At 44.2% G+C, this 18,051-nt stretch overlaps 1 protein-coding gene across 7 annotated transcripts in view; it reads left to right on the top strand.

The window, feature by feature from the left end:
• The first annotated feature begins 1,688 nt into the window (after window positions 1-1,688).
• DENND5B (DENN domain containing 5B) overlaps window positions 1,689-18,051 on the top strand; it is a 116,352-nt gene continuing 99,989 nt past the window's right edge. For 4 of the 7 annotated variants that reach the window (XM_061444830.1, XM_061444832.1, XM_061444833.1 and 1 more), the window contains exon 1: window positions 1,689-1,856. In XM_061444830.1, the coding sequence (XP_061300814.1) occupies window positions 1,745-1,856 (112 nt within the window). In that variant the 5' untranslated portion in view covers window positions 1,689-1,744. The remainder of the gene's footprint in view (window positions 1,857-18,051) is intronic. The other 3 variants (XM_061444836.1, XM_061444834.1, XM_061444835.1) reach the window with 1 other exon arrangement.

The raw sequence follows: 18,051 nt of genomic DNA, 5'->3' as shown, positions 1-18,051 counted from the left end.
TTCAAAAGACAGAAGAGAGATGTATGCTGATCCAGGTTGCCTTCAGGTGGGTAGGAACAGTTATTCCACATACCCCTGTAAAACAACCTGTACTGGATGAAATGCTGCAAGGTTCCTTGCAGACATTTCTTTATCAAAGGTGCTCGTTAAATAAGGACAAGCATAAATCATAGAAAGGGAAAGTGTGGCTCACATTGCTGAGAGGAAAGAGAAAGAGGCTATAAGAGTCCACAGTAAGCAAAGGATGAGACTGAAATTATTACAGACTGCATGAACCAAGACTAGTAAACAGATAAAAATAGAAGGATGAAAGTGCATATTGAATGCTACCCACAGAATCCTAAAGTACACCTATGAAGGGTCATTGTCGTAAGCAGGGATCTTATCAGTTTGGGGAAGAACATTTTAGAACTCCAAAAGAATCATTTTTGTCCCTTTGAAAGTAGGTGCCACTCCTGAATGGATCTGCCTGTGCTTTGCCATCAGGGAGTAATAATAGGAGGAGTTTTAGCAACGAGAGTAAAATAACATTGATTTCTTCCTGGATGAGGCAGAGCAGGTAATAAATCTTCAATAAACTGTGAATGAAGCAGCGTTTCAGATTTTTGCTTTGAAACAGAGTGCATATAGAAAAGAAATAGTTCCCCCTCCTAGCAATTAGGGGGATGCGATTGCCATCGATCATGGTGCAGGGATGGAGACTCCACAAAAGCCAGCCCCCCTCCTTCTCTGTCAGCAGATCCTTGCCGAGGTGGGGTGCCAGGGGGGTGGTGGTGGCTGTTTCAGCGCTTGACTCAGGAAGATAAACGCCATTTCCCCTGGCAGGATTCCCACAGAAAGTGATCAGCATAGGAGCTGGCCCCTGGGAGTGGCCCGGAGCACAAGTCTTATGAGGAACGCCTGAGAGAATAGTGAGTCTTTAAGCTGGAGAAGGACCTTATCACTCTCTACAACTACCTGAAAGGAGGAAGGAGAGAGGAGGTGGCTGATCTCTTCTCTCAAGTAACAGACGATAGGACAAGAGGAAACGGCCTCAAACTGTGCCAGGGGAGGTTTAAATTGGATATTAGGAACAATTCCTTCGCTGAGTATTCAGGCATTGGAACAGGCTGTGCAGGGCAGTGGTGGAATCGCCATCCCTGGAAGTGTTAAAAAGCCGTGTATATGAGGCCCTCAGTGACATGGTTTAGTGGCGGCTTTGGCAGTCCTAGGGTAAGGGCTGGACTTGATGATCTTGGTCTTTTCCAACATAGCTGATTCTATGATTTCCTTTCATATTCAGACAAAAGCCAACCTCCCCTACTCCCACCTGCGGGAGGCTGAGGAAGGAGGCAGTAAGCTTGAATCACATAACCCGAGAACTGTGCCAAAAGAACAAAACCACAACGTGCCGCAAAGCCTCCCGGAGCTCTCCCGCATCCCTCACACCCAAAGCGCAGATAAGGGCCGCGAACGTTCCGCTAAGGCCCCTGAGCGGGAGCAGGAGGAGACACCGCGACCGCCCGGGGTTTAAATACCCCGCGGGGGGCGGGCCGGCAGCGCGGCCCCGCCCGTTCCCCCCGCCCCGTTCAGCTGACAGCGGGGCCGCTCGCTGTCCGCCCGTCGCCGTCGGAGCTGCTGCTCGGTGCCCGCCAGCTGCGGCCTGCGCGCTCCCGCCGGGGATGGGGGGCGGCGCGCCGTGACCGGCCACCCGGGCGCGTCCCCGCCGCGCAGAGCCGCGCTGCCGCAGGGAGCCGCCGGCGGGATGAGCGGGAGCGGCGCCCCGGGGCCCGGCGCGGCTCCTTGCCGCTTCGCTCACTACTTCGTGCTGTGCGGCATCGACGCGGAGAGCGGGCTGGAGCCCGACGAGCTGGCAGGTGAGCAGCAGCGGCGGGGCCCGGCGCGGCGCGGAGGCCTCGCCCGCGCCCGGATCCGCACCGCTGCGGCTGGCCGCGGCCCGGCTGGCTTTTGGGATCCGTTGCCTCAAAATATCTGCGCCCCCCGCGGAGGGGCGAGGGGAGGAGGAGGGAGGAAGGGGGTCTCCAAGCCGGCAGGAGCCGCGGGGGGCAAGCAACTTTGAAGGATGAAACGCCCGCCGAGTGGCCGGGGGAGCATCCCCCGAAGGGCAGCGTTTGCCGGTCGGGCGGCCGCCGGGATGCGCCCTCCCCGCAGGCAGGGGCCCGCGACCCGCCGTTGGCCCTGGTCCCTAACGGTGGAAGGGGAAAGGGAGCTCCCAGCGGTGGCTTACGACGGGGGCAGAAGGGTACCCGGGGTTACGGGATTGAAAGGAGCCGAGTGACCGAGGTTTCTGTTGGAGCAGATGGATAGTCTTCCCTATTTGCGCTGGAAAAAAGGGGAAAATAGGATGTGCGATCTGGGAAGAACTGAATAAAATAAGAGAATCACGTCTTTAATTATGTTCCTTTATTCACATCTTATGTCCTTTCAGAAAATAGTCTTCCTGCATCCTTCCTTCTTCCTCCACCCCTGAAAATGTTACAGAATCTAAGAACAAAATTATTACTATGGGATCTAACACATTAGCCAAAATGTTTATTTTTGGAGGGTTCATGACTGGATGTGAGCTGGTTATGTTGGCATAAGGCAGTATTTCTTCCTAAATGTCACTTTTGTTTATATAAAAGGAACTGTTTAAGTCGTGATTTTACATAGAGAACTAGATTGCCTGTAAGCTTAGTAACGAGGCTTAATGCATGGGAGCTGAACGTTTCCTCCTTGAGTTAGGAGTCTGAAAGCGCGTAAATGCTTACAGTTTGCCATTCCTATGCACTCGCACTGCAGGCAAATGGGTGAATGTGGCCGAAGCTGAAAGCAGCGTTGCTGTCACGGTGAGCGTCTCTGGGGGTGAGATCACGGCAGGGTCTCTGCTGCTGTTGCGTCAGGAAACACCTTGCCTCCTGATTGTGTGAGAGAAAGACTTGATGATCTGTTATCACTGATCAGTGTACCCTGGCTGAAGTTCATATGTTTGTCACCTGTAAAAGAGCACACACTAGAGGTAGCCCACAGATCTCCAAGTTGAAGCATTAGCCAAACGTGCTTTAGTCTCTGCTTTTACACATGTATTAGTGACTGCAATTGTATGTTTTCAGTTTTGCTGCTTTTAGTAGGAAACTCCTGCCTCGTGAGCCATCTCTCAGCTGATGGCATACAGTGTTTGGTTTGCATAATATGACCTTGTGGGATTTTAGCTACTTAAACTTTGAGTCATCTTGAACTCTTCTATCTGAAAATAAACTATTTTTAAAGTAGTGCTGGCTGGCAGGCTGTGCCTTCCCTCGTGAGTACCCAGACTTTCAAACTTGGCTTTTGCTATTTCCAAGCAAGATGTGCTGGTGTGTTCTTGGGGAGTGCTCCTCAAGGACAGCCAGAATGTGGTGGGCTCCTGCTTGGATGCAGGACTCATCTTTTGTGGTCATTCAGTAGGTTTAGCTGAACTGCTCTAGCAACACTAAAAAGATTTCAAAGATAAAAGAAGTCTCCCTCTTCGTTTTACATTAAAGGAAAGACATTTTGGCACATCTGGGATACTCCTATTTATCAAATAGAACACAACTGTGAATAATTTCAAAGAGAAATTACCAGAAGTAGTTCTTTTGGAAGAAAGTGGGGTTCTTTTTATTCTTTCCTCCTCTATAAAGCAGAAATGTCTTTAACTGGTTTAAAACAGGCAAGGTCCAGCAGTATGGCTTGAGCACACAATAACTGTTGATAGTGCAAATTTGGGAGGCACTCTCAGTACCTAGGAGGGTTGTGATATGATAGAGGAAGAAGTGGAATAACAGAAATATGATGGGACTTAATATTGCCACTGAGCAATGTTATATTTTTAGGGACTCATGACAAGAGTTTTCTGGTATCAGCTGGGAGCACAGCAGTTGGAAATGTTAGAGAGGAACAGGGAGTGCTGTGAGCCACAAATATAATGCAGCAATGGAAAAATTAACTCTGGTTTTAGATGTAGCTGAGGGGAGTATTAATGCCACTGTAGGCAGGCAGTAGTGAGATCCCTTCTAGAAATCTGTGTTACAGGTTTCAAAACCCAAGTTACTACAATTGAGTTCATTACCAGAATAGGTGGGGAGGAAGATGCTTGAGGAACCAGAAGGTCTATTGTATCACAGGAAACATGGAAATTAAGGCTATTTCTTTCTAAAAGTGCTCTTACAATGTTTTGCAGAAAGAAATCATCCTGTTCTTTCAGTATTAAGTTATGTAGCTGTGACAGCTTTACATTGTGCTCTCCTTGTGCTTAAAGAATTTGTCGAATGCAGAGTTGCTGTGACTTAAGCCATTGCACAGATCATACCCGATTTAGCAAAAAAGTAATCAAGAACCTGCTTACCTCCACGTGTGTGAATCCCTTAGCAGCTGGCATACACACAGTGCCTTGCTTAAGCTGGGTCTGACCTAATGGAGCTGTGCCAGGGCTGAGCAGAGGAGCATGAGAAGAACTCTTCTGCAGGGCCTCTCCTGTGAACAGAGAAGCACAAGTTACAATATCCTCGAGGGATTTTCAGCTTCCAGATGGACTCCCTGGTGATGAGCTGAGGCACAGGCACCTCGCTGGGGTGCGTGGCGTGCTAAGGAGCTGCCAGTGAGTCAGCTGTGATGTCATCTGGAGCTCCCTGACCTGAGCCCTCCCTACGCTGGGAACAGTGCAGGAGCCACCCGTTGTGAAGGCTTTCCATGCCTGATGGCTTAAACACAAAACCTCTTTCCATGCAAACCCTCTGCAGTAAAAACAAAACCAAACAAACCCACAGCAAAAAAAGTCATCTACAGCGTCAGGCATGAAGGGAACTGTTTCAGTGATGCTCTTGGAGGCAGGGTGAAGAACTGCGTTTTTAATACTTATTGTAGAGATGTTAGGTTTATTTACAAACTGAAATAAAACCAAGGTTTTGAAGTTGCATTAGGTCTTGACGTGCCTTCAGGGAAGAGTGACTTGCTTTATATATAGTTCCTTGTTCCTGTGGATGCTCAGCACTTAAAATAAATTGGGTAGATGAGGATTTTCCACCATTAGTTTTTAATAGGAAATTGCTCCACAATTGCTCCACAATTGCTTCTCAAATGGGTTCATTTTGGGTTTTAAAATTAATTAGTTTTGAAAAGTAAAAAGCTATTTACCTAACTGTTCAACTTGGTAGGGCATGCAACCATTCAGCAAAGTAGTGTATGGACTGTAATACTGTAAAAATACTTGTGGAACCATCAAAAAGCTGTCAGTTAAGGATGGAAGAAATAAGTCTCTCTAGGGACGTAGTTTCCTTTCCTCTCTCATGTAAGCACTTAATAGTTAGAGAGGTCAGTAAAGAAAAATGAGGGTTTTGATGTGAAGTATCTTGAAAAGCATGAAAATCTCAGTATTGGGTTTTATGCCCTGTTGAACTCCACTAACATAGGATGAAGGGAGCTTTTCTCTCATATTCAGGGCTGATGGAAAATACGTTTCAGTTCACTTTCAGCTTTATGCCTACTTCTTCCAGGTAAAGCCATTTTGAGACTGTATCAGTCTTGGAATTGCATCAGCTTAAATGAACTCGTTATAGTAGATATGTAACATTGCCTTAAACAAAAAAGACTTAATTGTTCATTAAATTGTTTCTATTAAATATTTTTTCATACTATATGAACTTTATCAGTGTATGTGCAAGGCATGAGATTTTTCTGGCTGTAGTGGATTTTACATTTTGGTTTGAGAGCATGTTAAATTTTATAGTTTCTTGCTACAGAGTGCCACAAACTACAATTTAGCAAAATCCAGAATATATATGACTCAATTAAGAAGAAAATTAAGTATCTTTTATTGGGGAAATAATTTAGTGCTCTGGAGGAAAGTAGAGGGAGAATTAGGGATGGGAGTTCTGTTCCCAAGTGGAAGGTCTGTTCTGTGCTCCATTGAGGATGCTGTTGCTGGAGTGGTTTGGAAGGAGAGAGAATTCGTGTTTGGAAGGAGAGAGAAGAGCTGGCATGTGAACTGCGGCCTGAAGGACCATGTTGGATGGTGCCTTCTGCATCTCAGAACTTGCATGTTGGTTGAGTTGTGGCAGCTCTCTTGCTGTGTGAAATGAAAAGGTTTATAGCCGATTTTTTGACTCTCTTTACAGTGACGCGACATTCCATTATCTTGTCTGGTAACATATTTTGTATTGTCTAGTTTTAACCATTGCATAATATAATAACAAGTTCCCCTATCTTACTGTCCTGGTTCAATGTATTCTTTAAAACTGTAGAGAGCTTCATTACTCTACTTTTAAGATCAAATTTATTTTTTCTTTTATTTCTATTCCTTTATGATGAGCAAACCCGAGAGTGATTACTGGCCATGCTCATTGGAAATGCTGAGTGTCTTGGGGAAAATAAACACTATTCCTGCCTCATGCTGTTTCCCCGCCAATATGCAGGTATTGGGTATTAATTTTCCCCCAGTGAAACATAACTTCAATTCATAGTGTTGAAAGCCAAACAGGGCATGCTGCAGTCTGGCTAACTGTGCCTCTTATCTAGAAGGCTCTTATTTTTAGAAAGCTGAAAGACTTTTTTTGTCCTTATGTGCTCTTGGCACCTGTGTGCTCGTGCCTTGCAGAGTCTCCCCGCAGCCTGTGCACTTCTCCATTGCGCTTCCTTCGTGCCGAGTCACCCTGCAGTGCCTGGTGGCATTACTACAGAGATACAACTTCTTGTGTAGGTGGCTTTTCTGAAAACAAGTGATTGGGTTTTTCCCTAGTTAACTGGAAATAGACTGAGAAATGTCCCTTGACGAAGGAATTTCTAAGCAGTTGCGGTTCCTATTCATAACTTAGTTGTTGTAAATGAAAAGTGACTACAGTTTTGCTTTTCATTTTTTAAGTACAGTCCAGTATTGCATAAAGAATTTTTTTAGGCATTACCCGGGTTAAGTAACCTGGATGCAGATAAGAATGGTACAAGTAGAGAATATGGCTTATACTATACAGCTTCACAAGACTTAACTTGCCCCTCAGAAGCAGTTGCAGTAGATTGTTGAGGATTTCTGACTGTTATAGGGCTTGTGAGAGGGATGGAACTCAAGCATTTCTCCTGCTCCCCTTGAGAAGCAGCACTCAAATGCACCACTCAATCTTCTGAATTCATGGGTAGAATAAGCAAGTCTTGTGGATGAAAGACTGGATGGAGTAGCTGGCTTATGGAAGTAACTGTTGTAAATTGTCACAATAAACAAGAAAACACTGGCTATACATTTAGGAAACCTGTTTGATAAAAATCTAATCTGGGTTAATATTTTTTTCATGTAAAAACACTTAGTCTGCGTTACGTGTTGCGTTTCTGGTTAAAGAGAACATGGAGGTGATCCCTGCTTAAGTGCAACCTCAACTCAATGCTGAAATGGAAATAATAGAAACAATGTTTTGTGTCTGCTCTTTTCAGCATCTTTAAAAGTGGTAACATGGATAGCTGCTGTAATGGTTTATTCTTAAACATGGGGGATTTTGGTTGGTTGGGGTTTTTCTTGCTACTGGGGAAAAATAGAATTCCATTGTAATAGCACACAGATTTTTCTTTTTTTTTACAGATTTCTGAATTATACATTAAAGACTTAGCTTCTGTAGGAGGATTTCTGCAGCCAAAGGAAACAGTGCTCTCTGTAAAGAATTGTCGATATTATTGACAAGTATGATCTCCAGTTACAGTTACCTTTAATAAGGAGTACCTCTATTGCCTACTTGGATAACAGAATATTTGTGGAATTGCTAATGGCTGTGATGCGTTATTATGCTTTAGTAATAGCGCTTTCATTCTCTATATATGCCAGAGAGACACCGAGTATAAATGCTCCCCCAGTCCTGGTGTGACTATTCTGTTATACATTTGCCTTCATCTAAGTTTTTTTTTTTTTTACTGTATTCCTTTGAAAATAAGGTATTGATTGGTTTGGAAAAACATCATCATTCCTATCAATAGCACAGACTCAGTAATGCGAAACCAAAGAGCATTTCTTGTACTTTTTTTGCCAGGTAAGTTGCTGTTTTGATTTCCACTTAGACTAAACCCTCTTTCACTCTCGGAGGCAGTTTCACTGTCAGCATCTGTTGTGGTAGCACCAAAGAAGGTGTGACCAGATGAAGGTTGTTTTCTCAGTGAAAATCCTGGTAACTGGCCTGTTAATATTGCAGTAGGTAGCCTTTTTCCTTAACATAGTGTAAGTAGCAGTTGTAATGAAAGTGTTGGCAGGCTGAGCTGCTGCTGTCCTTTACAAGAATGACCTAAATCCAACCCTAATCTTGTTCCTGCATATCAGTCTGAAGTCGCTGCTTCCATCCTGGTGGTGCAGTGGTGCAGTGGTGCGGTGACTGGTGGGAGCCCTGGTCCCTGGGACTACAGCTACCTGCCTCAGGCAAAGAGCAGTAACAGGCAGACATGTCCATGTCCTGAAGACTATGGCAGTGCCAGATCAGGATCATTGCGACTGGGTGTTAGTAGGGACTGTGAGTAGATAGGGTGATTTGAGCCTACGCTGGAGGGGAAAGTCCCTGTTGCCAGCAGAGAGAGGCTCCTGTGTTGGTGTCCACCTCTACAGTGGTCCTAACAGCGCTCGAGGATGGTAGCATCTTGGGGAAGGAGATACCCACTCCTCTGAAAACGGAAGAGCAGAAACTGAATATGTCAGAATTGCTTGTGGCAGTTTATGACTGTAGTACTGATTTCTTTGCTCAGCTGTTTGCCCCTGAAGCCTTTCTGTCCTTGCCAAAGATTTCCCAGTGCTGCAGGAGCTGTGCCAGCGCCCTGACACCCTGCCCACATCATTCCTATGCTAGCCTGGAGCTTGCCATAGGAATACCTCGAAAATAAGCTGCTTCAGGAGAGGCTGAGATGAATGCAAGCAGCCAGAACAAGGGTTTCAGGGCTCTCTTGGCTGCCTTCTTTCACCTCCTAGTCATGCACTAATCAAGTTCTCCTTAATGCCAGCTCGTCCCTGAAACTTGCTGGCAAGTGTACAGCCTGCAAAGCCTTGGCGTGTGCTGATGCTGGATATGTGGCTGGCACGCTGCTCCCTGCTGCAGTTGCTGATCTGTTGCAATGAGGGTTGGAGTCAATGAGAAATGTGAATGAAGGGGGGGGGAACCACTTTGGTCCAGTTGATGCTATGGTGTTTGACTGGTGCTATCTGAGGTCATGTAGGACTGCTTATGTATGCGAGAGGAAGATTACAAGTAGATTGTTCAGCCATCTCTTGTGCACAGGGAGAGGAACTGAATGTAGCAGTCAATATGTGAACCTACATAAAGTCTGTGAGTGTAAATAACATTATTATTATTATTATTACTTCAGTATCTACCTCTTGACCAGAAAATTGTAAATAAAATACATATGGTGGGAAAAATTTAAGACAAAATTTGTTTGAATAGCGAATTTCCATGTGAAAGCACTAGGCCTTTACTGTGGTATTTTGGTCACATTAGCCATACTGATAATCTCAAAAGTAATTAGGGAAGAAAGGATGATGGGTCATCACAATAAAAGGCACATACTGGGGAGATGACTAATGTGTGACAGACTGCTGAGGTGTCAGATGCTGGCATGGATGGAAGAAGCTTCTATTACACTACCAGTATGAAAATATAAACAATTCATGCTCCTTGCTTGGAGTCAAAGATAGTTTTACTCAGCTCAGATCATTGTATCTTAGCTGAGAGCTTTCTCATCTTTCTCATTAGGGTGTCCTAGGCTTGATGAAGGAGCCTGGTTGAAAACATGAAGCCATGCTCCTTCAAGGTGTGAGGTTTTGCTTCTTCCTCCTTTCTCCACCAACCCAATCAATCTGTGAAAAATAATATCAAACCATCCAAACAGATGCTGAAAGAGAGAAAGGGAAAGAGTATTCCCTTGCTAATAATTACTCCATGTAGAGCTGGTTGAAGAACTTTTCTAGATCTCAGTGACCTGCTTTGAGTGATAGTATAAAAAATAACAGTAGAATATAGGATTGGGAGGAGAGGTCTGGTTTTGGTGGATCTGTAGAGAAAAGGTCTCTTGCAAAAGAGCAACCTTCACAACTTCATACAAAAATGTCAGCAGTTCTTGTGTTCAGAGGCAATTTAAAAATATGTCAGTCTTGAAGTGTGAGCTCCCCTGCTTCCGCTTGGAGCATGAGCTTGGCTTTGCCTTACAGTCACATTATTCATCAAATTGCAGTAATAATTCTGGGACCTAGTAGCAATTAAAAAATAAAAATAAGCAAAACCCCAGACAAGCTTTATATCAAATGGAGTCAAATCATGCTTTGAAGGGGTGTGAGTTGTAGGTTGCCGAGCATGAAAGCTAGAAGAATCCTCGGTCCAGCCCCTTCTTGGTATTCTCTTGTCATGTTAAGTACTAACATGTGGAAGGGTAAGGGGGCTTAATCTGAAACACCATTCTGTGTAAACAATTACAGGATTAGAAGGAAGGGGGGAAAAAAAGTAAAACTTAACTGTCATGGGTGTGTAGGGGCTGCTGCTTTTCATGGGTGACTGAAATTATTTGTATAAATTTGCATTTTCCCCTTAGCATCTATATAAACTTATGCTCATTTCCATACATGTACAAACTGATTGGCATGTGATGTAATGCAGTGTTACCTGTGTTAGCAATAACTGTAATTTCAAGGAAAAAGGAAGTGTCACCATGGATGCTCCTTACACGGGGCCGTCCAGGTGTAAGAAGTGCTTCCAATCTCTTGTCACAGAAGGACAAGAGACTGAGCTCTTTGTAATGGAACAATGAAACCAAGTGCTCACTGAACTGGGAATGTCTCAATGAAGTATTGATTCAATGGGTCAAGCAGTTTGCTTTGGACTGACTGACGTTTGGGATGCAGCTGGAGCCTGCTGGGTGAGGATACTGCTCTCATGGTTGAAATAGGTATTGCTTACACTGACTTTAGATGTCTGGTGGGTTCTGGAGCCCAGGTTCTTGCTGGCATGCAGACCATCTGGAGGTCCAAATCCCTGTTTAGGAGCCTATCCTCCTCTTTTTTTTCCCAGGTTGCTGCTCAGATGAATCCAGTCAAATGGTGTAAATACCTTCTGCTGGGCCCTCTGGTCTCCCGTGAGATGCTTAGGAAAGAGGATTGGGATTCATTTTTTAAATTCAAACTACAAAGTATTTGAGCAAAGAACGAAATATACAATTGAGTAAATATTTGGCCTTTCATTGTTGAGGGAGGGGCAGATTGGCTGATTAGTCAGTTATTCGCACAATAGTATTTTTTTATCAGTATTCCCACTGGGTATTCTTGTTTGGTTTATGCACTGCAATACTCTGACATGAATTTAAAATTACGAACAATTCTGTGCTTAAAAACAAAGCGTCAGCTCTGTTAGCGTAGACTTTCTCTCAGGTGTGTTGCTGGCTGGCATGGGGAGACATGAAAGGCTGTTGCATGGTTTATAGAATGGGACTTTTTGTAATGTAGATGTTGTGCTTTCTCACTTTGTTTATTCTTCCAGTATAACTATTTGAAAATATACAGCACCACATATTTGGGGAAGAATTCTCACCTTTTATTAAAAGAAACCAAAACCAAACAAACAAAAATCCAAACAAAACATGAAAACCACTTAAACCTCTAAAATGTTGTGTAATCATACGAAGACGAAATGGCTGGTTGTGACTCACTGTGCTTAAAAACTGCCAGGTGCTTTGTAAAATGACTGATGGTGGATTTATGTTCTGTCACAGAGCTTTGAAAGGGTATATTCTGCTGTAGGTTTTGCCTTGTAAACACTTCAAGAACATCAAGGCCAGCAAGAATGGTACTATGGGGCCTTTAATGCACCCGTTTTCAGGTTGTCAGCCTTTGTCTCTAATGACTAGGGTTATGTATCTATTAAGAGAGAGTATTTATGTCTGGAAAACGGGATAGCAGCTATTCAGCACAGATGAATTACATGTTTAGCCTTTTCCCAAGATGATGCTGCTAGAGATAGGTTTGTCTTGGCATTTGCAAATATGTTGAGTCTTTCTGGCTTTAGCGAGTGTGATAACAGATGTTGTTTGACTCTTAATTCAAGCAGGGATGTGTAGTCTAGTGTTTCTATCTCAAATCAAGGAATGACTAAGAGATAAAGAATCCTGGTATAAGGAATGCTATTAAGTAATCATTTTTTCCTGTGTAAGTATGAACATCTGCATAGGGTGAGGCAGCTGTGGTCTGCTGCTGCACTTAGCAGAAGGGAAACGGTGATGGGAGATGTTAACTTTCATAATAGCAGTTCTGGTTAATAACTTACTGTCATTTCTATGCCTGTGTCTTTGTTTCCTTTCTTCCTAATGCTGCCCCCAGGGTGGTGAGTTGGGAGGGGAAAGAGCAAGCCCTGTTGAAAATTGCTCAGTCTAACACACTGTTAAAACAACAACAAAAAAAGCCGCTAGCTTAATACAGGCTGAACTTCCCATGAAAACTCTGCCTTAATGAGCTCAGACCCCTCAGTCCTGCTTTGTCCCTGTCAGCAGGTGAGAAAGAGCTGAGGTCCCTGGCGTGGATGCCCTGGCTGTGACCCAGGGCTCAGGGCCCTGATTAGTTCAGCTCTTGTGCTTTCAGCAGGAATAAGAATGAGAAAACATCTTGTCTTGGGGCCTGCATGTATTCATGTTCCCTGCCTGCAGGTCTGTGCTGGCGCGGGAGGAGGCGTTTGTCCAGGAGCTGGGAGAAGAGGCACAGATTTAGATCTGTCCCAGAGCTGAGAATGAATTGCTTGGAGCAACTATCACAGTGGAGTGTCCAAGATGCATCATATTTGATAGTGGTGAAGATCCAAAAAGATTCGCAATTCAAAATCTGTCTTGGGTTTCAGTTATTGGTTAGTTTTTTATCAGCACTTCATGCCAATGACTGCTGTGTCCCAGCATTGCTTGTGGTACACTGGTAGGAAGCTGACGCTAAGCAGGAGACCATCTGTGTTGTTAATACTATAGTGTTATCACACTTGAAACTCAGCTTATGATTGATAACATGATCACACTAGACCTGTTTCCTTCTTTAAAAAAAAGTCAAAAAACCAATACTCCAAACCGGTCTGTATCCTTACCCACCAACTTCTGAGCACACAGATCAATTTAATTTTGTCAGAGGTGAAATTATAAAGATAAAGGGTTTTTTTTTGGCTAAGTCCCTGCAGCTAGAGCAGAGATCCTAATTAACCTTCCAATAATACAAAGGCTGAAGGGAAAGCCACAGCACTTTATAAAGCAAGAGAGGCCCCTCCACGTGCGTATCCTGGTAGGCTAATTGGCAGCCACATAGCTGGGATCCAGGCAGAGCGTGCTTTGTCCCATGCCCATCTGGTGGGTTGGGGAAGGAAGGGTAACTCATGGTGCTGGGGGGAAGGAGGGAAGATCAGAGCTAACAGGCTTGTGTGAGCAAAAGGAGCTACAGATGAGAGGTCCTGGTGTCCTGTCATGTAATTCCTAGTGCTTTTCGCCCATACCTGTGAAGCAATACAACTGTGTTAATGCCATCTTTCTTAGCCTTTCCTTCTCAGTCTCCAAGAGTATTTTGTTAGGGGAGCAAATCCTGCTACAGCTCCTACAGTGTGATAGCAGGTGGTGGAAGCAAAGCTACATCTGGTTGTTCACTGGGTCCAAGTCCTTCTTCAACCTAAATGGAAGGATATGGGAGCTTGGCTATGCTGGTGCTGTTGCATCCAAGAGATGTGCCTATAAAAAAGCACCTTCTCCCCCTCATCCCTGCCCAAATGCACCAAATGGGAGATACAGCAGCGGAATATGCTGGGGAAGGGTGTTTTTTACTTTTTTGTTCCTCCTTCATCTTTCCCCTTACCACATTTAAAAACAAATCCACTCATCCTCATGCTTTATTGTTTCTGAAAGGTATTCTGATCTTTCCAATAATATTGTTAAGAGCCAACTGTATTCTGATATATTAAAGCACTACTGATGCATAAGGATTCATAAAACTGTATCCAATGCATTAATTTTTTAGTAACACTAGTAAAAAGCAGTACAAGGGGTGGCTAATCACTCTGCATGTATGAGTTGTCTTGGAAGTAAATGGCAATATTCATTTGAATCTGACCACTGAAGCAGCCTAGAAGGAGATGGCATTGCCCTGCAGTGTAGAGGGAGCTTGGCAATCCATGCATGATTAATCTGCTGATACCAAAGTGGCATCACTCCATGCTTCCAGCAAGCTTGTAACAGATAAAAGCATTAATGAGCCCCTGGGTAACTGAGACTATGCTCGGGGGTTATGGGGGGAAATCAGAAAAGGTAAATGTTGCTGACTCAGTTTTTCTTTCTTGTGTTCCCTCTGTGTATTTTTTTGAGGTACTGCTTAAGTAATTCCATGTTAAAGTGAGCATTTAAAAATGCCTCTACATGTCACTAGCAGTAGCAGAGCTGTTTTGTGTGGGTTTGACCGGCTGGGTTATTTAAGCCTTTTTTGTTTCCCTGGACTTTCTTTACCTGAAAGTATTTTTGGATCTTCAGATATGAAAGAGTGACTCTTGATTAGTCACTGACAGACTATGCTGAGTCTTAGTATGTCACAGAGAGAGGTTGGGGCCAAACCTCCCTCAGGGCCAGCCAAGTGGTCTGCTAAGCCATCTTCTTTTGAGTGGATTCAATTAACTGGCTAGTAAGTGTGTAGAGGTCTCTGAGGGCTGATGATAATTTCCAGAGGGTTTGGAAATTATTCCAGCATTAAGAGAAACCATTTCAGGAGGCTAACTTAGCTTTGTCAGGGTTGATTGTTTTTGATTTTCACTTTCTGAACATGTTTGATAAGAAAGAGATTGCAGCTAAATTTAAGCAAATTCTTGCATTCAGGACTTATATTTCTGCCTTCGTTTCTTGCTTACTGATAATGGTCTTGCTAATGCATTTGCATTCTACCCCTAAAATTGTATTATCTGTTTTATTTTGTGGGAGGTCATTGGTTTCACAATATTGTGTAAAACTGAAACCAAATCCTCCTGTCTGCAGCTGCAGTGTTAAATAGAGCATCACTGTCATGTGGTGAGCATGGCTGTCAAAACACTTCGGGCAGAGTGGGTAACATGAACAGTTCTTCTATGCTTAAATATTTATAGAAGAAAATGCAAACTCAGGATGCTGCCAGCAGACAGACGTACTGCTTAAATATATTGTTGTGTTGGTGAGGGCACCAATCTTTGTGCTGCAGCTTTAGGAAGAAGATAGTGAGTTGCCTCTTCTTGCACACCGGCTCGATGGTGTATTTTTTCTGCACATAGATATATATGTGCAGAAAAGGAACTGGGAGTTTGAAACTTCAGAAGATAAACAATAGCTCTATGCACACGTAGTTTGCCTGCCAGCTCTCCCAAAGCAAACCATTCTCTTTGCCCACTGGTCCTCTGCTACAACAGCAAAAGCTCCGCACAAGCCCTCTCTCGCATGCCTAGCCTTAGGGGCCAGCATGTTTTTATTTCAGGTCCTCTGGTGCAAACAGGTGGTGAACTGCACGCGGGCAAGATACTGAGGAGAAAACCATGTAATTAAATCTGGCACTGTAGTATAGTAAATCTCTTTGGTATTCTTTAGCTTCCTAGACCCCTTTCAGGCAGTACACAATGGCTGTGATTAATGACTATTGTATTGTCTTAAATAATAAGCTTGAGCCTTCAGATAGGTGACATAATTTAGCCTTAATGGGCGTCAGCTTCATGTGTTTGATCTCAATGCTTTGAATTTCAGCGTCGTTGTTGCCATGTCCTTGAGAGATTGTTTTATGCTGAAGAAAACAGTAAAGGGGGATGGGAGGCAATTTCTATGAGAGTGTGAAGAATCCAACCAGTCTGTTGCTCTGAGGACATTGACTTTCTTGTTGAATCTCATTTTTAAATATGCACGATAAAAGCAGTTGGATTGTTCATAAATTGGACCCATTCTTATTTAGAGGGATTTTGTCTTTGACAAAAGTATTCCTTGCTGGGAGGTGTCTGCTGACAGTACCAGTGATGGGCGTTTCCTTTTGTGTGTCAAGATGCACCAAATACCCATAGCCAGGAAAAGGCTTTTCAATCCTTTCCACACCATCACCCCATCCATCACCTCCTCAGCAGGCTTCTCTGTTGTTTCCTTCCTTGACTGAAGGCATCAGCTCTTTGATATGAGCTCCTCTTTCTTCACATTTCTCTTTCCATTGCTTGGGTTCAGCTGACGCAGGAGGAAAAAAAACCGCTTGCTGTCTTCCCTGCAGCTACCTGTGAAGAGCTTTCCCTCTCTGTGCTGCCTATCTGCACAGCACTTCAGCAGAGCTGCGAAGGGGGGGCTGAGAAACTACAAAGCACATCAGACCTAATTATTCAGCTAGCATAAGGGCCTTTCTTTCCTGCTTGGGATATGCGCACTTGACTGTGCTGGTAGTTTGACTGACATAGTGTGCTGATTTCAAAGCCCTTGCACAGCGCTGCATAAATGCTTCAAACCCAAATCCATCCCCCTTTAGCAGCCTGGCCCAAAGGGACAGCCCTAACGGCAGGGTTTGGTAGGGCTCATAAGTGAAGGGTCAGCACAGATTCTCCCCCTTGTCATTATTTTTGTGAGGTTGGGGGGGGGGGGGGGAAGGGATTTAAAATCCCTCGCCCCTTTCCTATTCTGATTCATTTTGTATGGTTTTGCATTGTGGTAGAAAGAAACATAATGGATTTGTTAGGGTCAGTGCTTCACAATGTGACGGTTGACTTTGATGGGCAATAGGGCCTAGTTTGCCACTCCAGACAAAGGGTTTGTAGGTCTTGCAGGCTGCCATCTGTTTCTAAAAGCAAGTTTTTGTGGAGAAGGGATGCAGCTTGCATGCTGAAAAAGTTGGCATTTTTCTGAGAATTGCTGACTCTTCGAGCTTTTTATTTCAAAACAAAGTACAGTTTATTAATAGCAGGACTCACTTTGTGCTCTCCCTCAGGCAAGCTGGACATCCAAATAACATTAATGATGGATTGATGTCTTGTAAAATACTTGTATTTTAGAGCACATGTTCTTATCCCCTGAGTGTGTTCTACTCTCCAGCCCCCACCCAAGCTCTCTGAAGTGCAGTGTCTGGCTGCATTCAGGTTGTTTGCGTTTTGATTGTGCTACATAAGCATATAAGGCACAGATTGGAGGAGAAATCATGTTCAGCCTTTGTTTGCCTTTTCACTTGTGCTGAAGCTTTGTCTTGTGCTCTCTTAAAAACAACAGAAAAAAGCAGCTGATCATACTCTGCCCCTATAATCCAGACTGGAAACTCCTACTTTCCTGCAGTGATTCCATTGCAGAATCTCTTAAATAAAGTGGTCAGCCAACCTGTAGGGCTTAGGCACACTGACAGGTACGATCTGCTTGCGTGCCATGCGTTAACCTGGCTGTTAGTGGATTGTTTCTACATATAACTACTAGAGGTAGAGCAGAGCTGCACAATCCAGGTCTGGAGGGCAGGGAAACATCCTGCTGTAGGATTTACCAAGAGTAATGAGTAAAGTCTCTGCGGTTTTTTTTTCTTTCCAGCTGGGGATGTACAGTGCTGCCAGCACTGATAAAGAGGTCCTGGACTGCAATCCTGTCCTGCCAGGTTTATTTATACAATCACTGTCCTGATGCAATATCGGGGGGAGGAGGGGAGTGTTAATCCAGTCCTTCCTAACACTCTTATGGTGCATTTTTCCTGTTTTATTATGGAGAGTGACTGGTGTGGCTGCTGTGGCTGTGCAGGTACACAGATACACCACTGAATGTGGGACTGGAAGTACAGTGCTCCCTTGTTGTGGCAAGTGAGCCAATATGCTACCGATGAATATCACATTAAGAGTGTGGTGGCTGCCAAAAGAAACTGGCCCCCAGACACAATAGCCTGCATACTGTGCCAGAAGGGCCTGCCTCCATAGCCATTCCATGCATCTTGGCATCCTCCTGCAAACCAACATTTGCCACTGACACTTGTTCTTTGTTCCTGGTGGTTGCCAGCCACCAGCAGAAAGCTGGCAAGCCACGTGGGGACTCGTGCTCCCATTGTTGGAGCGCCGCATTTCTGGCCGTTCCTGGAATTAACCTTTTCTCCAAACTCAC

This window comes from Pezoporus flaviventris, unplaced genomic scaffold (assembly GCF_033815535.1).
Source record: "Pezoporus flaviventris isolate CSIRO_AGI_PZ_B2104156 unplaced genomic scaffold, CSIRO_AGI_Pfla_v1 ptg000002l, whole genome shotgun sequence".
NCBI classification, from domain to species: domain Eukaryota; kingdom Metazoa; phylum Chordata; class Aves; order Psittaciformes; family Psittacidae; genus Pezoporus; species Pezoporus flaviventris.
Note: the sequence above shows the minus strand (reverse complement) of the source record. Positions and strands in the feature narration are given on the sequence as shown.